Here is a 21854-nt window from a genome sequence, read left to right as displayed (position 1 = left end):
ATATGCAGGTATTCAAACATTCAGTATGTTCTGCTTTTAATGTAATTTTTTAAACCTTTAGAGGAAGATGGATGGGAAATTCTAAGGTGTTTATTTTCTTTTTTAATGTTAGGTCTCTACAAATATTGGTTTTAGGAATAAATGACATAGAAGTTACATGTTAAGTAGAGGTTAAATCCTAAACTTATTAGTAAATATGGTATGTCCAGCACATCAAAGGCGTTCAAAAAATACTGGATGGATTAGTGGATGGATTGATGGATGATTGGCTGGCAGGTATGTGGTGGGATGGAGAGATGGCTGGGTAGGAGGGTAGATAGATGGAAGGAGGGAAGGAAGGAAGGAAGGGTAGATGGAGAGATGGACAGATGGATGGATGAATAGATGGAAGGAAGGAAGGGAGGGAGGAGTGAGGAAGGGAGAGTAGAAAGAAGGAAGGAAGGAAGGAAAGGAGGGGGAGAGAGGAAGGAAGGGAGGGAGGGAGGGTGGAAGGAAGGAGGGAGGGAGGGTGGAAGGAAGGGAAGGGAAGGAAAAAGGAAAATAAAGGAAAGGATGGGGGAAAGAGGAAGGAAGGAAGGAAGGAAGGAAGGGTAGATGGAGAGATGGACAGATGGATGGATGAATAGATAGAAGGAGGAAGGGAGGGAGGGAGGAGTGAGGGAGGGAGGGAGGAAGGAAGGAAGGAAGGGAGGAGGGAGAGAGGAAGGAAGGGAGGGAGGGAGGAAGGGAGGGTGGAAGGAAAAGAAAGGAAAGAAGGGGAGAAAGGGAAAGGAAGGGAGGGAGGGAGGGAGGGAGGAAGGAAGGAAGGAAGGGAAAGGAAAGGAGGGGGGAGAGGAAGGAAGGAAGGAAGGAAGGAAGGAAGGAAGGAAGGAAAAAGAAAGGAAAGGAGGGGGGGAGAGAGGAAGGAAGGGAGGGAGGGAGGAAGGGAGGGTGGAAGGAAGGAAGGAAAGGGAAGGAAAAGAAAGGAAAGGAGGGGAGAAAGGGGAAGGAAGGGAGGGAGGGAGGGAGGGAGGAAAGAAGGGAGGGAGGGAGGAAGGGAGGATGGAAGGAAAGGAAAGGAAAGGAAAGGAAAGGAAAGGAAAGGAAAGGAAAGGAAAGGAAAGGAAAAGAGGGGGGAAAGAGGAAGGAAGGAAGGAAGGAAGGAAGGAAGGATGGAAAAAGAAAGGAAAGGAGGGGGAGAGAGGAAGGAAGGGAGGGAGGGAGGAGGGAGGAAGGGAAGGTGGAAGGAAGGAAGGAAAGGGAAGGAAAAGAAAGGAAAGGAGGGGAGAAAGGGGAAGGAAGGGAGGGAGGGAGGAAAGAAGGAAAGAAGGGAGGGAGGGAGGAAGGGAGGATGGAAGGAAAGGAAAGGAAAGGAAAGGAAAGGAAAGGAAAGGAAAAGAGGGGGGAAAGAGGAAGGAAGGAAGGAAGGAAGGAAAAAGAAAGGAAAGGGGGGGAGAGAGGAAGGAAGGGAGGGAGGGAGGAGGGAGGAAGGGAAGGTGGAAGGAAGGAAGGGTAGAAGGATGAATGGGCGGGTAGGTGGAGGGATGGAAGGATGAATGGACGGATGGGCGGATGAATGGATGGATGGAGGGATTCATGTCATGATTTGGAGCTGTTGGTGGAGAGTCCCTCTTGGCTGAAAGAGGTCACCGGAAGCCCTGTGTGTGCCACAGGCAGCCTGCGATGTGTTCTGCGTGGGAGATGACGTCAACATCGAGAAGGCAAACAACTCCCTCATCAGCAACGACCGCAGCTGGAAGAGAAACAAGTTCCGCCTCACCTACGTGGCCGAAGCTCCGGAACTTACACAAGGTACCTCTCCCCCCGCTCCTGGGGAGGCACGCAAGACGGGGCGGGGGGGAGGCAGGAAAGACAGGAGTTCTCACCTCCACCCACTTAGAGGAGGTGGGTTTCATTACTTACCTTTCGCGCAATCCTCTCAAAACAAGTCTACTGCCAGCGCCCCCCCCCCCACCCCTGCTCAGCCAGGCGTGTCCTTGGATGTCCCTCCCTCCAGCAGGAGGATGTCACTCTGACCTCTTCTCAACTCAGCTCGACCAGATTTGCTTTTCCTTCGCATTCTCCACAGCCGGCACCACCCCCCGCCCCCCCCCCAGAGTCTTTTCTTTCACCTCTTGGCTTCACTCTGGGGGACAGTGGAAGTGCGAAGAGAGAGTCAGTAGAAGCTGGAAGGTTTGCACCGACCACAGTTTAACCCCATCTCAGGAAGACTGTTGTTTTGCTCCCCGCAGGTCTATCCAATGTCCACAGAAAGCGGGTCTCGGCCGCTCGACTCCTCAGCCGCCAAAACCTTCAGAGCCCTAAATCCAGGTAGGAGCACCTTTGGTTGGCTCGGGGTTACCCCCCTGTGCTCCGGGGGTCACCCACGATCGGGGCGGAGAGTGCTGGTTGGCTCGGGGGACTGGCTTCCCCGTCACTATTCCAAGTGCCACGGAGACCCCCCCTGCTGCCTTGCAGCATCGAGATTTTCCTGCTTTCCCTTTGCCAAGCTCTGACCTAGAAGGTCCAGGAACGGAAGTGGTGGCGACCATCGCGGAAAGCAGAGACAGGAAGGATTTATGAGGCATTTTTGATATAGACCGCACCCTTGTCAGACTGCTAATGTGCATCGCACCCCAGCATCCCGGTCAGAGAACATTTCCTCCTTGTGGGTCCTTCTTCTCTGTGGAGTCTTGAAAACTGGCTACCCGGACTCCGTTGAAATTCCTCTGGGACGACAGGAGGTTCGTCACCTCACAAAACAGCCCGCGCTGTGTTTCGAAGTGCAGGTTGTTAGAGATTATCTTAGTCTCGCTATGACCAGAGGGCATCTTCCTAGCACTTCATTTTGACCCCGGTTATACTCGAGCGACACCCAAACCAGATTCAGTTCTTCCAAACGAGAGACCCGCTAAGAGCCAAAGCCACCAACCAGCCTCTCCTGGGGTCTTGATTCCTTCCCGTCGTTCTTCCTAAGGCCTAGTTTCCCGAGCCTTTCGCTTTCGTCAAAGGACATGCTGTGCCCTGCGGGGGATGTCATTGTCAGACCTGGTCACAGTGCAGTGGAGGGCCTGTCGGAGCTGCCACGTGCCCCGAGGCTCTTATAACCTTATAACCACCACCCCCACCCCCACCCCCACCCCCGTTTGAGCGGGACACCCTGAGGCCGCCCAAGATGTCAGGCGTTGTCCTGATTGCCACGCTGCTCTCGCATTAAGCTTGCACCCTTGCTGCTCTTAGACATCAAGTGTTTTCAGAGTGATGGAGCCAGGTCCGTCCATCACTGTCCTTGACTAAATAGTATTTGTGGCCTTAATGAAGTCCTTTGCATTGATCCCTATTGAAAGGCGTTTTTTTTTTTTTTTTTTTCACTTTCCAGTTACAGCCCACAACGCTCTTTTGAAATCTTGATTCTTTGCACATCGCATAGTGCAAAGAGTAGGCTCGCAAGCTGGACAGCCCTGGGTTCTGCTGCACACCAGCCGTGTGACCGTGGGCAAAGTCACTCAGGGCCTCGGAGCCCCGTCTCCTTACGTCAAAGGAGAGTGGTGGCCATAAAGATCGCTGATGGTTAGCTCGTGCTTTCTGTGTGCCGAGCACTGTGTTGAGTGCTCTCTGTGTGGGATCTCCCAGAACTCTTTGACCAGCCCAGGAAGTAGGTGCTTCTCTGATCATGAGGAATGGCGATCAGAAAATGCAAGTGACTTTTCCAAGGTCACGCAGACTCGGTTCTCTGACTCCAAAGTCTGTATGCCGGATGGCTCCACATGTGACCTCAAGAGCATTGCAAAGCCGTTGTATTAAGGACAAGGTGCACAAGGCAGCTAGCATATCATACGTTTCCCTTCTCTTCCTTGTCTGTCCCAGCATCAAACACCTGCAAATTTAGTATGCATGCTTTCTACGTGGGCTCCAAACCTCTGATAAAGTTACCAGCAGGATGAAGCCCCCAGAGCTCTCATGTTCTCTCTTAGCTCCTCAAGCATGAAAGAAATGGATTGGGAAATTAATCCCTTTGAATAATGAGTTAAATGCTACATTCGGAGCATAATGATCTCTGATACAGGGAGGGACTCTGTATTTGAAATACGCACCCTACTTCCCAGTCTGCCCTGTGGAAAGCGATGACTTTGGTAGCCCAGAGGAGAAGGGACCGAGAATCCACTGGAAATTTCCTTTAGCAACAAGCTCTGAAAAACCAGATCACAAAAATTACTCCCTAAACCATAAAAAGCAAGGTCCTTTGCAAATGTTCTGCATGCTAAGTTGGACCGAGTCCCAGAATAACCCCCACTCACCTCTGGAAAGGACAGCTGACTCTATGCTGAGGGAGAGAATACTTCAGCAAGGTTAGGACCTGGAACGTAGTATTAAAGTCAGTCATGAAGGAGCACAAAAAGAATCCGATTGTATACAGGTGTCTACGTCTTTAGAAGCACAATCCATAACACTACCTCTTTTCAGGCTTACTACCGTCTCCAGCTTTATAAGTTGTTGGGTTTTTTTTTTTAAAGGATGATTGAGTCAAAAAGTATGATACTCTCTCCCATTTTCCCCCTGCCCGAGTCGGCACAAAGTCACGGTTTTGGGGCCAGGAGGCCATGAGCAAGATATCACAAGTCATTCTCCGCCCCACAGACCCTTAATTGCAGGCAAAGTGACCTGCAATTCCTCTTCCTCGTCGAAAGAGAAATATGACCACGGTTACCGCCTGGCCAGGAGATACACTCTCTAGGTACACCAATTAGCAAACAATAGAGAAGCAGATATAATGGAGTGGTAATGGGTAATCGGGTTGGGTGATCTTAAGTCCCAGGTGTCAGAAGGAGGAAGGAAGACACAGGGTAGGCTTTAGAAAGGAAATGAGGGCAAAGGAGGAGCGTCTAGGCAGAGGCTGGCAGGAGCCAAGGTGCAGCAGGGGTCCTGAGCCCTGAGGCATCGTGGAGGGTGGCAGGACATTACAACGGACAGTTCCTGGTGGGGGAGCTCTCGATTCGTGTCTCGCCTCGGATGAAATTGCTTCTCTCCAACTTTCCCACTTCGACAGAGAACATCGACATTTGGCTTAACCCAAAAACTCAAGCGTCCATCTTGCCTCCTGCCCCTCCCTTACACTGCACATCCAGCTCACAGCCGGTCCTCTGGTCCTATGGGACTTGACTTTCAACTTCGTCTCAGACCTACAGCTGCCGCCTGGCACAAAGCCGTGTTCATCAGTGGTATTTGTCTCCTTGTGTCTTGGCTTTTCTCTCAAAGATACGTTTCCAAACAGCAGCCAGACCAGTCTTTTAAAAACGTAAATTGAATCCTCTGCTGCTTCAAGCCCTTTAGTGGCTTCTCACTGGATTGAGGAGACCTTCAAACTTCTTGCCATGACAGGTCATGATGAGGCCTTTGTGATCTGGCCTCTGCCCGGCTCTCTGATCTCCTTCTCCCACCTCCAAACACTCCAGCCTTCTTTCCCTTCCCCAAACGTGCCACACCTTTTCATACCCCAGGGCCTTTGCACATGCCCACTCTTCCCAAACAGATCTTTGCATGTCGCCTTTTTCTCTTTGTTCAGGTCTCTGGGACATGTGACATCACAGAGGGCTCCCTGACCATCCTTATCTGATGGTCGCTTGGCCCGCTGCCCCCAGCCCATCACCACCCACCCATCCACATCACCAACCCCCTCCGAGACCTTTTTAAGTTGCTCCTCAATGAGAATAGAACACTTTGTTGTGTGTCCATCACTGTCTCACCAGTGCCTAGAACAGTGCCCGGCACTCAGTATAAATTTGCTAAACGAATGAAACTTGAAACTTACAATATTTACTCTTTACACTGAAGAATGAAAGTAGCTATTTTTTTTTCCATTTAATGCTGGATGTTAGCTGACTGTTGTTTCATCTGTGAGCCCGTCAATGAGCCACTGCCAAGCACACGTGTGTTATGCTTCCGTGTGTGGATATAAATCACAAGCAGTGGATACTCTGGAGGAGGGGATGGTGAGGCTCCAAATGACTGCTACCTTCCCGTCCCTCCCTTTCTCCCCTTCCTCTGTACTTCTCAATGGCCCATATGTGTCCCAAGCTTAAAAAAAAAAAAAAAAAAAAAGCTTACAAAATCCTATACAATTCTTACAAACCCCTCCCCCCCCCAACTGAGATTTCAGACAACTGGTCTCCAGGTTAGTGCAACTGGGGAGGGGTTGGGGGGAAATCTGCTGCCCCCACAAAGTCTCAAGGACCAGCCCATCAGGGTGTCCTGGGGCCACGCAGCCATTCAGCGCTGGGCTTAGGAAGTCATGCCTGATCAGAGGCTTGCAGAGTCCCCCGGGGTTAACTTCCCAGCCTGGGGCACAGCCTGGGCCCACCCAGCTAACCTGCCAGCTGCCTCCCCATTCCTGCCCCTTGGCGGCCTGACCACCTTATGTCACATTCAGGAGGACTTGGGAGAAATGACTGTGAACGTGAGCCAGCTCAGCAAGTACGGGTCCTCCGCATTTCTATTTTGTACCGCCCAGAACGGAGGCGAATATACTTCTGAAAGAAATCGTGATGATCTAGGAGAAAGTGGGAATTGATTTGCGGGCCTTTCAAAGGCTTCCTGTGGTTGGCGCGAGAGGCTCCGAAATGAGCAGCCCCACAGCGCCCCCTGCTGGCTCTCAGCCTCTGCTAATTCTGATCGTGGAACTGGCAGGAGGTGATGATGTCTTTGCTCTCCAGGAACCAGAAATCCCTATGAACTTAGAGCAGAATCAGTCGTGCAAGTCCTTATAATTGACAAGATTAGTGTCCCAGGGATAGCAAAATCTGTCCAGGAAAAGAGAATGGGACCCCAGACCCTGACAACACCATTCACAATTTCAGCCATCAATTTCCCCACCAGACTAAGGACGGGGGTGCCTTGCTTCAAGAAAATACTTGCAAAAGTGAATGTGCCAGCACAACTCTTTTTAATAATGGTGGCTATTTGCAGCACAAAAGGCTTCTTGGGTGTGCCAGAGACTCCTTTAAATAGCGAGTCCCATTGATCTATTCAAGTGTTGATTTACATTCTGTGGAGAATGTAGAAACTTCACATTGAATACGAAGGGTCTCTATCAACTGAGAACCAATTAGCAACAAAGAAAAGCAGGTCGAAATGCAGACTCAAAGAGTACGAAGAATCTGATTTTCAAAGTGTGATGGGGCCCCCAAGTTTCCAGGTGGATCTGTACTAAAACTTTGTAAAGGACCAGAATGATCGTAGTCTGTGAATTCATTCTTGAAGCCTTCACTTGGCATACGCCTTCTGCCCTTAAAATTCAAAAACCAATGCAAAAGAGAAGTACCTGACAGATATAAATAAATTTCTCTCTGCGTTTTCTCCTTAGATCTCTCAAACTTATATTGGTGGATTTGCACATAACAAAGACCAATTATGTTTCTCATTTCCATGACAATATGGGGACCCTCCACTTACAGAAGAGGGGTGGAGCTTGGGATTCCCAGGAGAGCCGGCATTACACAGAATGGGGACTCGGCTACCTTGGCTCCAATGGGGTAGTGGTTCCTGGGAGAACCCCAATTAGTACTGAGAACAGAGTCTGTTATGGCGGCTGGTTAACCCTGGGAGTCTGAGGTCTCTTCATCTAATAAATATTTCTTGAGTACCAACGATGTGCCACGCACGGTCCTATTTGCCAGGAATAGAGCAGTGGAGAAAACAGATTCCTTGCCGTCTAGAATTTACATTGCCCTGGAGGCCAGGGGGGCAGGCAGGGGGCCAGACCACAAACCACATGACGATGTAAACTCTACTAGAGGACAGATGGCGGTAAGTGGTTTGGAGAAAGGCAGGTGAAGGAAGATAGAAAAGCAAGGAATCTGAGGACTGAACCCTGAGGTACCCTCATGCCCGGAGTTTGGGGAGACAAGAAGGAGCCGCCAAGGAGAGAAGATCAGGAGAGCCTGGGGTGCTAGAATCCAGGACAAAGGAGTTGAGAAGGAGGAAGTGAGCAGACATGCCCAGTGCGTCTTCCATGACCAAGAGGAGCGCTCGGAACTTTCCATTGGATTTGCAACGCGGAGCTCATGGGTGCCAAAACCTGTGGTGTGGAATGATGGGGGCAGAGGACTTGGGGCCTCACGGAATGGAAGGAGGGGGATGGCAGCCACAGGAAGAGACAAAGGAGCAAGGAGAGGAGGCAGTAGCTGGTGACCCTTATCCACCTGTTCCTCGACTTCCCCTCCAGCCGATCAACGATCTTCGTGCGTCTCCACACCAATGGGAATCAGGAGCTGCAGTACCAGCCTGGGGACCACCTGGGCGTCTTCCCTGGCAACCGCGAGGACCTCGTGAACGCCCTGATGGAGCGGCTGGAAGATGCTCCCCCAGTCAACCAGCTGGTGAAGGTGGAACTTCTCGTGGAGCGGAACACGGCTTTGGGTAACTACGGCCAGGGCCGGGCACCCCACCTGGCTGCTCCCGAGGCTCCTCCCCTTCCCCCGGGGGCTCCAGGGGCAGTGCGTGGGCAGGGGGGGGGTGGAGAGGAGGAGACCCGTCCTTCTTCCCCATCACCACGCCAGGTGGCAGAATGGGTCTCTGTCACCTCCAGTTTATGAGACTGAAAACTCCTCCCGGGCTCATGGCTGAACAACCTTGGCCCAACTGGCTGAGCCCGCGTCCATGGACCAGCGTCCATGAGACCAGGACATCCATAGCTCATCCCTGGGGGCAGGGGCTTCTGCCTGCCTTCATCACCACCGCCTCACTGCCCACCGAATAAGTAGCAGCTGAGTACCCCTCCCTCCTCTTAAAATGAAAAGGCACTATATGCAGCTCGATGGCCCACTAGAGGTTGAACCACGTTTCTGGCCTCGTTAGATCAGGTTCCGGTCATTTCGGTGACCATCCTTGACATTCCTGTTGAAGAACTTTCAAAGGCGAATGGGTCTCGGTGCTTCAGCTCAGTAGGCGCAGGTAAGCCTAGGGCTCAGGTATGAGGAACCACAGTGACCTTACGTGACAGCCCCTGATTTGGTGACATATCAGCTTTCCGAAGGAGTTAGGGTGTACCGTCAGAGCAGAATGTGGAAATAGTATGTGGTCAGAGCCCTGCTGAAAAGTCCACCGAAAGATACCACTTTGGGGGCGCCTGGGTGGCTCAGTCAATTAAGTGTCCAACTCCTGATTTCAGCTCAGGTCATGATCTCACAGTTCGTGTTCTGTGCTGACAGTGTGGAGCCTGCTTGGGATTCTCTCTCTCTCTCTCTCTCTCTCTCTCTCTCTCTCCTCCTCCCCGCTCAAAATAAATAAATAAACATTTTTAAAAAAGAAGAAGAAAGATACCACTTTGGAGAGACAACACTTTATCTTCATAAATCCTACCCAGCCAAGTTCTTCCTTGGTGTTGGACTAGCGCTTTTTTATCTTGGGTTGAACCCCTGATATAAAGTAAAGGCTTGTGTTTAGGGGCTATATCAGGTGCAAATTACACAGACGCCCTACGGTGCAGTAGTCAGAACGAGGTCTGGAGCAGTGCTGCCTGACTTCACACTTATGAGCTGTGTGGCCTCGGGCAAATCCCTTTACTTCTCTGTGCTTCTTCCTTTTTTCTCAGTGGCAACACAGGGATGATGATAATAATAGCACCAATCACCTAGGATTGTTGTAAGGACTAAATGAATTACTGGAGAATAGCACGTGGCCTAGAGAAAGTGCTAGGAAAGTGTTAGGTATGTTTGCAATTTTAAATACTGAAATCCCACTGAGAGGTTTGAGAGGCTGGCACCATGAGAGGGCAGACAGAGCCAAAATAGACCCATAGCTTGTGTTCAGTAGGGGGGCTCACTGCATAGAATGCCACGGGACTGTCTCATGCTATTTTAATAATGGTTTATTCTTTTTATTTTTGAACTGGTTTGCTCAGTTGATTTTGCATATGCGCCTTGCATAGATGAGGTGATCGCGTGGTCCCCAGAACCCTGGGTGTAGATGTGGAACATGGAAGGTGGCAAGCCAAGGCTCACCGGCCCCGTCCTCTGTCCCAGAAGCAAATCTGGCCTTCCTGGCCTGGACCTAAGCCCTCGGAGCTCAGACTCTCCTTCCCCCGTCCACCCCTCACCTCCATAGGCGTCATCAGTAACTGGACAGATGAGCACCGCCTCCCGCCCTGCACCATCTTCCAGGCCTTCAAGTACTACCTGGACATCACCACGCCGCCCACGCCACTGCAGCTGCAGCAGTTTGCGTCCCTGGCCACCAGCGAGAAAGAGAAGCAGCGACTGTTGGTCCTCAGCAAGGTGGGTCCCTGGCCTTGTACAACCCCCAAGGGCACCTTTCACCTCCTAGTTGGTGGAGAGTTATAGAACTATAACCACAGCTGTCCAGCAGGTGGCAGGGTTGAGCAAGAGTTGCCAATTTTTGTTGGCAGGCGGCCGCCATATTGGCTAGTCCTGACCATCTCCCTTCATTCTAACTAAGGTCTGACAGAACGAGGGTAACTCTTTTGAATCTCAGAGTTCTCTGGCCGAGTAGAAATTGCTGTGCTAACTCTTGTTCCTCCTTCCTTCGCAACTCTTGAGCTTCCATGAGTTCTATCTGAGCCCGTACTTAGGAGGAAAAGAAATAGAGAATCCCATTTGGCCCTGTTTTAGAGAGAGGCCTTTCCCAAAGCAGAGGACTTATTGGTAGGACTGCAAGATATAGGAGCCCCTCTGATGGTAAAATGAATCAAACAAACACTTCTATCACCCTTGGTTTGAAGCCTAGGGCTTCCCTGCCCCAAGCTGCTGCAAAACCTGGCTCAGTAGAATCCTACCCAGGGGGGCCACCCAGACTTCTCCCAGTGGGGGCTCCTCTCCACTAAGCAACGTTGGTTTAGCATTCTTCCGCTGTCCAGGAGAGGGCACTGAATGATGGGCAGAGAGGAAGAGGCTAATTCAAAGAATGCACATTACAGTCGACCCTTGAACAACACCAGGGTTAAGGGTGCTAACCACCCCCCATGTAGTAGAAATCCGCATATAACTTTTGACTCCCCCAGAATTGCCACAAATATAGCCTACGGTTGACTGGAAGCTTTACCAGGAATATAAACGGTCGATTAACACACATTTTGTATGTTATATGTAGTATATACCGTATTCTTACAATAAAGTAAGTTAGAGAAAAGAAAATGTGTTTGAGGGACCCATGTTGTTTGAGGATCACCTGTATTTAGAAGTGAGAAAAGTAACACCAAAAGGAACATTTATAGAGAGTTGTAAGGGGTTAACTCTGGAAAGTTGGAAACAGATTGGAGAAGTCAGAGCATTAATTTTCATCATAAGCTTTGCAGAATTGTTTCACTTTTTACGCTGTGTACATGCATGACTTTAATTTAAAGGTGTAATTAATGAGTCAGGGCTGCTATGAAGAGGCACCAGAGATCAGCACTGTTCGGACGGGATGATTTCAAGTAGAATTTGATAAACTGTATGTCTTAGCCCATTTCTTCCAAAGAGCACAAACTCTAAGGTGGGATTAAATGAGTGAGGATTTTGAATAAGGGAAACACCTGTGTGAGAGAAAAATGGCAAAGACTCAGGTAAGGCTGGGAGAACCATCAGACCTCTAGCAAGTCTGACCCCAAGTGAAGGAGAGGGAAGGAAGTTTGAATGGAAGCATCTAGAACGGCAGCTGCAGCCTTCGGAAGGACCAGCACCGGTGACCCATGTCTGTTTCTAGTGGGTGTCCATTTCAGACAGCAGTTCCTGAGGCTCTTGGCTAATTGCACCCTTGTAAGCTAGAGATCAGTGAGACTGGAGGTCTGGGGGGGTGGCGCATCCTTAAGGGTGCCATACCCTATCAGTAGAGCAAGGGTCGCCTTTAGGAACATGGGGGAAAGCTTTGTTATACGATGCACTTATAATAGACTTTATTCCTCAAAGTCTGAGCATCATGTAAGCAATAAGGGAATGCCCAGGGCAGCTTCTGAGATGTAGGAAAAATAACTCCAGAGCCCCAGAGGGGCTGTGCTGTCCACATGCCCCTGAACATGGTCCTCCACACCCTAACCTATTCCTTTGGGGCTGTCATTCACCATCTTAAACTTGACCTATGCTCTCTGCAGATGCATCGTCTCCAGCCCTGCAAACTCACAGATCACAGGTCTGAGTTCTGTATCAACGAGTCACAACTCCTTCCATTTCCAGGTCCTTCTCTCTTGACCTTTACATATGGCAGGACCTATAATAGTTGGGAGCGCAGATTCTGGGGCCACACGGCCTAAAGTGGGTGTCAGCAACCTTTTCCCATAGACAGCCAGGTAGGAAGTATGTTAGGCTCACGGTGCCTAAGGTCTCTATCGCAACCCCGTAAACTCTCCTGTTATAGCCCAAAAGCATAGACAGCACCTAAGTGGGTGGGCGTGGCCAGGGTCCAATCAGACCTCATTTGTGGGTGCAGAAATTTGAAATTCATATCACATTCTCGTGTCGTGAAATAGTATTCTTTTGATTTCATCCCCAGCTCCCATCCGTTCAAACACGTAAAAACAACTCTCAGCTCCTAGGCTCCTACGAAACAGGTGGTTAAGCCACATTTCCCTGTCGGGCTGAAGTCTGCCACCCCCCACCTGGATTCAAAACCCAGAATCACTGCCTTAAAGCCAAAGGGCGTCCATATTTGTCCGTTGCCTCATACGGTCGTAAGAATTAAAAGCTGGCACGGGGTAATTACTGCATAAATGTTAGCCATCATTTATGATGGCTCATTACCTTCCCTGGACATCCTGGTGCCCTCGTTGGAAGTGTGTACCGGGGCGGGTGCGAGTCCTGTGTCCCTCTCCTTGGCACAGGGCTTGCAGGAGTACGAGGAATGGAAATGGGGCAAGAACCCCACCATCGTGGAGGTGCTGGAAGAGTTCCCGTCCATCCAGATGCCCACCACCCTGCTCCTGACCCAGCTGTCCCTGCTGCAGCCTCGATACTATTCAATCAGTTCTTCCCCAGACATGTACCCTGACGAGGTGCACCTCACCGTGGCCGTTGTCTCCTACCACACCCGAGGTGGGCAAGGGCACTGGGAGAGCCTCCGGGTCTGCGTTTGCCCCCAGGGGCCTCTGCAGGTCTGCCAAATCCCAAGTCCCCAGGGAGGAGACCCATCCCCAAGGCCAGGAGCTGGGAAAGGGGCAGGGCAGGTGGATCGTCCCTTCAGGCAGAGCCAACCCGGTGCAGAATCAGGAAGCGAGAAGAATGTGCGCTTGAAATTCTTTTCTACTCCCCAAGCCTGAGAGCCCTTTTACTGTCATCTCCTCATCGCCCCCCCCCCCACCAAGGCAGCGACTCAAACAAGCCACCCCACCCATCCCTCGGGGTGGGGAGCTCCCTGCTGCGTGATGTCCAGCTGGTTGTAGGTCAGTCAGATACCCTAGCGTTTTCCTCCTGTATTTTCCCTCCTTGATAAAGCAGTTAAAATGCACAGTGCCTGGGGAAGCTCTGAGACCGGCATCCTGGAAGGTCACCCAGAGCACACTGACCGTGACCTCAGTCAGTGGCAGGATCTGAATCCGACCCACCCTTACCCACAGGAACCCTGGGCGGTTTCACAGCCGTGAGCTCACCCCAACCATACCATGTCCAGACAAGGAATTCCAAGGCACAGACTTGGCATGGGGCTCTGGGCCTTCTGCTCTGGAGGGAGCGGGGAAGCCGGGGACGGGGAACCCTGGGGACAGGAGGCGCGCCAGACCGCCTTGGTTCCTCTGCTAGATGGAGAAGGACCAATTCACCACGGCGTGTGCTCCTCCTGGCTCAATCGGATACCGGCTGACGAAGTGGTCCCCTGTTTCGTGAGAGGGTGAGTGGCAACTGAAAAGGAATGACCGTTGTCCCAAATCTGCATATGGATGTCCTGAGGTGGGGTAGGTGGACCAGCCCCGCGGGTTCTAGAGAAATGGCTGAGTCAGACAGAATGGAGATCAGCAAACACTCCGAATCACTCCAAGTTGTTAAGTCAGTGGGATCATGGGAGGGCGACGCAGCAGAAACTGGGCAAGCCCTCCAGTTCAAGTCAGGTCAAGGTAACAAATATGTATCAAGTGCATGGACTGGGCTGGATGCTGGGGCTGCAGGAAACGGCCGGGCAAACGCAATATCCGCTTTCCTGGAATCGGCAACCTTGTGGAAATTCTATCTGATGTCTCCCGGCCACCCTATCCGTTTCCCACTTTCTTGGAGATGGGGAAGATCCAAGCCATCCCCCCACCCCCACCCTGCATCGATCAGAGCTGTTCCTCCCAAACTCACTTTGATTATTTTTTTTTATTTTTTAACGTTTATTTATTTTTGAGAGAGAGAGCGAGAGAGAGAGAGAGACAGAGCACGAGTTGGGGAGGGGCAGAGAGAGAGAGGGAGACACAGAATCCGAAGCAGCTCCAGGCTCCGAGCTGTCAGCACAGAGCCCGACGCGGGGTTCGTACCCAAAACCGCGAGATCACGACCTTAGCCGGAGCCGGACGCTTAACCGACTGAGCCACCCAGGTGCCCCCAAACTCACTTTAAAAGGGCATTCCTGCCTACGGTGAACAGTGCTATACTGTGCACTTAAAAATTTTGTTAAGAGGGTACGATTCATCGGGGCGCCTGGGTGGCGCAGTTGGTTAAGCGTCCGACTTCAGCCAGGTCACGATCTCGCGGTCCGTGAGTTCGAGCCCCGCGTCAGGCTCTGGGCTGATGGCTCGGAGCCTGGAGCCTGTTTCTGATTCTGTGTCTCCCTCTCTCTCTGCCCCTCCCCCGTTCATGCTCTGTCTCTCTCTGTCCCAAAAATAAATAAAAAACGTTGAAAAAAAATTTTTTTTTAAAAAAAGAGGGTACGATTCATTGAAGTGTTCCTACCACAATCAAATAAAAAATACAACTTAAAAAAGTTTTCACAATAAAGGATATACCTGAGCCCACGCTAGGTTCCTGCTTTGGCACCCAGAAATTTCTCTACCTGAGCAGTGGTCTCGACCAGTGACTTTTCTCAGCTGCTGGGAGTAGAGTGCTCATGGGATGGTCCATATGCCATCAGCGTGAGAACCCCCCCGTGGTGCTTCAAAAATATAGTATCCTGAGCCCAGACTTGCTGCATTGCCCAAAATTCGGCACTTTAAACACCCTCCCCCACCCGTGGTTCTTTTATACACGGCAGTCTGCTCCCTGATCTTGGGAGATCTCACGGGTGGTTAAATCGCCAGTTCTCGGGGTGCCTGGGTGGCTCAGTTGGTTAAGCGGACGACTTCGGCTCGGGTCATGATCTCACAGTCCATGAGTTCGAGCCCTGCGTCAGAGCCTGGAGCCTGTTTCAGATTCTGTGTTTCCCTCTCTCTGACCCTCCCCCGTTCATGCTCTGTCTCTCTCTGTCTCAAAAACAAATAAACGTTAAAAAAAAAATAAAAAAAAAAAACCCACTGGTTCTCAGAGCAGGGGATTCTCCCCTGCCCAGAGCACATTTGGCAAATTATGTGGACACTCTTGCTTGTCACAGATAGAGGGTGCTCCTGGCATCTAGTAGGTACAGGTTCAGGGGGTGCTGCTCAATATCGCACGGGGCACCCCGCCCCCTCGCAGCAGAGAAGTGTGTAGCCCCAAATGTCAGGAGTGCTGAGGCTGGGAAACCCTGAGTTAAATCGATCCCACTGCCCTTTGCGGCTTAGCCCAGCAACGAGGAAAATTGGGAATTGGAGTCGTAGCCAGACTACCTCCTGTTTGGGGGATTCCCCAAATCTCTGGGACCCCCCCCACTCTGATCAGACCCCACATGAAGAGTGCGATCCCACTGAGTTACCAAGACGGTCAGGCATCCTTGATCAGACTTGGGCTCAGCCAGCCTTCTGATTCTCTCTTTCTTGCCCAGAGCACCCAGCTTCCACCTGCCCCGAAATCCCCAAGTGCCCTGTATCCTCATTGGCCCAGGCACTGGCATTGCCCCTTTCCGAAGCTTCTGGCAGCAGCGACAATTTGATATCCAGCACAAAGGTGGGTCAGAGTTCAGCAGCCGTGGGGTTTCCACCCCGCCTGGACCCGGGGACACCTGCCTGTGTCCCAGCCACCCAGACGAATGATGGCGTTACCTCTCTGTTGCATCACTGCCTGGGGAAGGGCGGGGGGGGGGGGGGGTCATAGTACTGACCGGACCCATAGGTGAGGTCCACGGTTGTACTCCAAAGGACACATCCAAACGACTCTCCCAACCCAGTTCATCCTCAGGCCTGAAATTCCATCCCCAGAGGACATTTCTTTGACCGTTAAGATAGGACCCATCTGAAATGTCACGCAGACCTGGAAGAATAAACCTTAAGCCTTCTCAAATGCATGTGTGGGTGTGGGATCGTCCCAAAGGTGGTCACTCGAGGGCAAGCCTTGCTGTGTGAGAGACACAACACATCAGCTTTGGGAGGAGAGAGAGCAAGAAACCCACAGGAGCAGTATGCGTTAAACGGGGATTTATTGAGCGTGTGAGAAATGCCAAACGCTGTTGTGGGTGCCACAGGCACAACGATGAGCAAGACAGAAAAACAAGTTAAAATAATATTAATAATAATAATAATAAGCTTCCGTCCTAGACCAGTCATTCTGGTTGGAATAGCTCATACTGATAAAGGATTCGCCACATGCTGGGCTCCCCTGTTTTACTTCTCAGTCACCCTGGAAGATAGATGCTATTTTTATTCCATTTGCACGTGGGGAAATACACACCTAGAACATTAAGTAAGCTGCCCACCATCACACCGAGCTGGGATTTGAACCCAGGTAGTATGGCTCCACAGTCTAGGCCTCTAGCACTACCCAATTGGGGGGGGGGGGTGCTAAATAGCCAGGGGGTGCAGGCAGAAGGAAGGATTGAGACCCTGAGCACACCGTACCTGCTTCCCTCAGTGTGTGCATGTGCGTGTGTGTGTATGTACCCCAGCCTGTCCCCGTGCTTGTGTGCCTGTATCCGCAAGGTACACACCAAGCCTTTCAGCACCCCACCCCTGGCATCACCACCCACAGCCCCAGCTCAGGCCTCAGAGCTGTCAGTGACACGAGATCTTCCCGGTCCCCAGGAATGAGCCCCTGCCCCATGGTCCTGGTGTTTGGGTGCCGGCAATCCAAGATAGACCACATCTACAGGGAGGAAACTCTACAGGCCAAAAACAAGGGGGTCTTCAGAGAACTCTACACGGCCTACTCGCGGGAGCCAGACAAACCAAAGGTAACATCCGGCCCGTTCACAGTCCCCACACCCCAGCCCAACACCTGCAGACACCCCCACCTTTCCCGAATTCTCCTGCGGAACATTGCTCTGTACTTCAGGAAGCAGGAGCACAAAAATACCGATTCAAATTATTTAACAGCCCATATCCTCTGATGCCACTTCTATGAAATATCTGGAACAGCCAAATCCATAGAAACAGAGAGCAGATTTGTTGGTTACCAGGAGTTGCGGGGACGGGGGGCTGACTGCCGATGGGCACAGAGTTTCCTTTGGGGGTCATGAATAAGTTCTAGAACTAGACAGAGTGCTGGTGGCCCAAGATTGTGGTATATGAAACGCCACTGAATTGTCCACTTTAAGAGGGTTAAGCGGTTCATTATATGTGGTGTGTATTTTACCAGAATAAAAAAAATATTTAAAAATATGAATAATAAAAAACCGAAAAACACATTTAACAGTCCATTAGAGGCACTACCCGTCAGAATGGTCACAGGTCACCGGACTGGAGCACGCTCCTGCTGGGTCTTGGGGAGACCCAGGGGGCGGTCCCCGGAAAGGGCCCAGGGCAGCTGGGGTGGGGTGGGCACTCAGGGTCCGGGCAGCGGCTGTTTGACAACCGGTGTGCTGGGTTTGTGCGGGTGTGAACTGAGAGCCCCTCGCCCCTCCCGCCTCTTGCTGTCTGGCCTGGGGCCTCCCTGGGACCCCAGCCCAGGATGCCCGCAGGCGCGAAACCCGCACCTCGCGGAGAACAGGCGTTCCCAGCCCGTGGGTGACCGCTGGCCGTTGCAGAGGGGAGCAGGTAGATAGTGCCCTGCTCTGTGCTGCTCCAGGGGGTGGCGCTGGGGTGTGTCCTCCCCCCTAGAGGGTCCTTAGCACAGCTGAGCCCCGTTCGCACACCCTTGGCTTGGCTTTCGCTGTCTTACTCACTCCTCCCAGTCCCCTGGGGTCACGGGTGTCGGGCTCCGCTCCCCTGGGGGAATGAGCTGCACCGGACCCCAGCTCCTCCCCATGGCTCTTCCTGCTCCCCGCAGAAGTACGTTCAGGACATCCTGCAGGAGCACTTGGCAGAACCTGTGTACCGAGCCCTGAAGGAGCAAGGGGGCCACATTTACGTCTGCGGGGACGTCACCATGGCCGCCGATGTCCTCAAAGCCATCCAGCGCATCATGACCCAGCAAGGGAAACTCTCAGCGGAGGATGCCGGCGTGTTCATCAGCAGGCTGAGGGTGAGTGACAGGCCGGCTTCTTGGATCCCTTTTCTGGCATCCAGTTCCCGTCTCCTCTTCCTCACCCCGCCTGTCTCAGTGATCGGGGGAGCCTTGATGACACCCCTGGCTGCTCCATTTTCCCATGTGTGGTTCAAGGTGGAGGATACTGGTGGCCCCAGAGCATAGTTGAGAGAGAAGGAAGGATGACTGGGCGCTGGGTCAGTGCAGGTGCAGGTATTAAATAGGGATGGCGGCAGTGCTGTGTGAAAATAACAAGTGAGTGGGCTGCTGGGTAGCTAGATAGAAACCATCCACACCCAACTTTTCCTGCCCCCAGAACCAAGCTGCAGCACTGCCCTGCGTGGTGGTGCAGGTTGAACACTGCACAAAAAAAAGTTTGTCTAAGGCCAGCCACCCTATGTTTGCACAGAGCCATTTACCTTGGCACGGAACTGTGTCTACCCCAGAAAGAGGGGTACTTTCACTTAATTTGCACAGAGGCTAGAAGCAGCCCAGCAAGCAGAGTCCTGATTGAGTGACCAGCTGCCCCAAATAGGAAGAACCGAGTCCCATGCCTCCACAAAGCTCCAGAGATGATCCCATCCTTCCCCCTTCTTCCCTAAATGAGCATTAAACATTTTTTTGCACAAGAAGTCTTGCCCTAAATCTAATGCTAAACCCCAGGTGGTTAAAAAAAGAAGAAGAAGAAGGAGAAGAAGAAGAAGAAAAAGAAAAGAACTTTCTGGTAGAAATGCCACAGATCCAAGGGGAGCGGCAGAGAGCTCCTATCGCTCAATCTCTTTGGTATGAGCCTTGGAGACACTGTCATAGATTCCCGGACCTCTGCAAAATAAGGTTCAAAGACTACCCCAACTAAAGGTGAACCCATTCTACAAATGTGCAACTTCCTTCAGGACCGAAGGGTGCCAGAACTGAACTCTGTGCCTCGTTGTGCTTCACTGTGATTCCGCGTTGTTCCCCCAACCAGTGCCCTGCCTCAGCAGTGGGGCACATTTCCCCCTTGTTAAATCCTCAAGGACACGGCCCTGGGAGGATGTTCTTGCTGCCTGCCCCTCAGTTTGCTGAAGGAGCTCCCACATTCTCCAGAAACTCTTAGACGCCAGAAATCCATCACCACTTGTGCTGTTTCTTGAATCCCCAGAGGAGATTCCTCTTTTTTGGTTGTTTATTTCTGCGCAAAGATGCCCGTCTTTGGATAAACTCATGTGTGCCCGCCAAGTCTCCACTCTGGTGGCTGTGCAGTGTTCCCTGAGTGCTAAACGGGCACTTTTCTTTTCTCCCATCTCTGCTGGCTTCTTCGGGCTGTGATGCCTTTTACACTCCACCCAGCCATGCCCAGAGCTGAACTTTGCAGGAACAGGAGGAGGGAGAGAAGGGGAGCGAGGTTTCCCTTTGACCTCCTCACTCCCTCTGTCCTCAGAATCAGCAGCTCTCTTTCTGGATGCAAAGCGAAATGTTCTTTGCGCCCTGGGCTGGAGAGACCGCTTGTGAAACGCAGCCCTGGAGGCCAGAGATCCTCCAGGGGGCGCTGGGTTACATCTTGTTTCTTTAGGAACCGACTTCTTTCCAGGGTGTCAGCGTTGTCTGTCCCTTTCCCGCCTTTGGCTGGCATTTGAGGGCTGTTTCTGTCCCCCAGGATGACAACCGGTACCATGAGGATATTTTCGGGGTCACCCTGCGAACATATGAAGTGACCAACCGCCTTAGATCTGAATCCATTGCCTTCATTGAGGAGAGCAAAAAAGACACTGATGAGTAAGCAGCCTCCATCCTGTGGGCAAGGGGCGGGCAGGGGTGTCAGGCTTCGTTTCACGCTGGCTTTCCCACAATGTGGGGGGGGAGGGGAGAGGGAGGAGGGCAAATGCACATTCTCAGGCCCCCCCACACCTGCTGACTCTGAAACTCTGGAGCGAGAACCTCGGTTTGTGTTTTAGAAAGCCCTCAGGGGATTCTGAGGCCCCCCCATGTGTGGGAACCCGGGCTTTGGGTGCCCAGCGTCTGCCTGGGGCGCCCCCTAGTGGAACAATGGCTCCAGCCTCTGGGAAGGCGTGTTGTAGCCACTGCTCCCGCCCCCCAAGTCGCTCAGAACATTCTCATCCACACAAATCCCAACTGGTGTTATTATGACAAGTTTACCGGCCTTCTGGAAGTTGCTGGGAACAGTCAGAGGCGTCGCGAGACTGGATTGAGTCTCAGGATTTCAACCTTATCTGAAGGCCTTGACCTTTGAACTGCGACTGCAAGGTCGCTCACCCTATTCCCGCCACAGAGAACTTCCAGACCACCACCGGATGCCCCTTGTGTTGAATTAAGTGGGAATTCGGCTGTCTCGTTTTTGGTAGCAGAGGGAAGACACCCCGTTTCTTTTTTCCTTAAGTTTGTCTATTCTGACAGAGAGAGAGAGAGAGAGAGCGCCCACGCGCATGTGAGTGGGGGAGGTACAGAGAGAAAGAGGGAGAGAGAGAATCCCGAGCAGGCCCCACGCCACCAGTGCAGAGAGCCCAATGCGGGGCTTGAACTCACAAACCTCAAGATCATGACCTGAGCGGAACTCAGATGCCACCCAGGCGCCCCAAGACGCCCCATTTCTTAAGCAGCCTCCTTTCTCCCCTCTTAGGATGACATATTTCGTGTCCAGTAGGCCCACACTTGATTGCCTTTCAGATTACAACCCCTCTGGCTGTCAGAAAGCCCCTTTCATTGTCCCTCTTCCTGGCCCTTTGTGTTGTTCATTCCAGAGGAGCCCCAGCTGGGGGCAAGGAGTGGGGGGGGGGGGAGGTGGGGGGTGGGCAGGCTACAGAAGAAACGGCAGAGCTTGGTGCCCTGTGCCCAGAGCTTGGTGGCTTCCCTGGGGCTCTGCAAGGAAACAGAGCAGCTCTGTTCTGTGACACTAACTCCCTCCCTCCCTGTCTTCCTACAGAGTTTTCAGCTCCTAACTGGCTCCTCTTGCCCAGATGGATGGCCGGGGGGCTGTCCCCTGTGCTCCGGCAGGGGCGGCTGCAGGTTTCCTAAGCGTGGACACTGCTGAACCTTCCCTACGGGACCCCACGTGGCCCCCGCTGTCCCTCTCGTCCTGTCACCGTGGTTGTTCCTCTTCTGGGTCCCCACCCCTCGGTGGTTTCCTTGGCCCTCCTGGGTTTTCTCCTTGAGTTTTCCTGCTGCAATGCAATGCCTTTATAATCCACAGTGGCTCTTACAAAACTGTGTCCCCCTCTCTCTCTCTCTTCCTGACAAGGGCAAATCACTGGTGCATGAAATCACTGGAACATGGCCGTCGCTCCTATTAGGGCTTGTTTTCTGGGGTTTCCCCTGGAGAGGCTGCAGGGACTGGTCAGGAGAGTCCCAGCCAGTCCCTCTGCCGCTGAAGCCCCCCCCCCCCATCCTTTTTTTATGATGACGTCCTCGTTGTGTGTGTGTGTGCACGTATGTGCACGTATGTGACAGGCCTGGGTC

At 52.1% G+C, this 21854-nt stretch overlaps 1 protein-coding gene and 1 long non-coding RNA gene across 2 annotated transcripts in view; one reads left to right on the top strand and one right to left on the bottom strand.

Moving 5' to 3' along the window:
• NOS1 (nitric oxide synthase 1) overlaps window positions 1–21596 on the top strand; it is a 114093-nt gene extending 92497 nt beyond the window's left edge. The window contains exons 19-29 of the mRNA XM_042910389.1: window positions 1653–1791; window positions 2232–2310; window positions 8201–8394; window positions 10081–10250; window positions 12788–12998; window positions 13701–13788; window positions 15829–15950; window positions 17021–17169; window positions 18204–18398; window positions 20038–20156; window positions 21322–21596. Of these exons, the coding sequence (XP_042766323.1) occupies window positions 1653–1791; window positions 2232–2310; window positions 8201–8394; window positions 10081–10250; window positions 12788–12998; window positions 13701–13788; window positions 15829–15950; window positions 17021–17169; window positions 18204–18398; window positions 20038–20156; window positions 21322–21337 (1482 nt within the window). The 3' untranslated portion in view covers window positions 21338–21596. The remainder of the gene's footprint in view (window positions 1–1652; window positions 1792–2231; window positions 2311–8200; window positions 8395–10080; window positions 10251–12787; window positions 12999–13700; window positions 13789–15828; window positions 15951–17020; window positions 17170–18203; window positions 18399–20037; window positions 20157–21321) is intronic.
• LOC122203492 lies at window positions 1507–5875 on the bottom strand. The gene is made up of 4 exons (XR_006195206.1): window positions 5093–5875; window positions 4278–4336; window positions 4074–4169; window positions 1507–1732 (listed from the first exon to the last, which is right to left on the bottom strand). It is a non-coding gene; the product is annotated as an uncharacterized LOC122203492 (long non-coding RNA).
• Window positions 21597–21854: the final 258 nt, after the last annotated feature.

This window comes from Panthera leo, chromosome D3 (assembly GCF_018350215.1).
Source record: "Panthera leo isolate Ple1 chromosome D3, P.leo_Ple1_pat1.1, whole genome shotgun sequence".
Lineage (NCBI taxonomy): Eukaryota > Metazoa > Chordata > Mammalia > Carnivora > Felidae > Panthera > Panthera leo.
The sequence above is the reverse complement of the archived record's forward strand: the minus strand, read 5'-3'. Positions and strand labels throughout refer to the sequence as shown.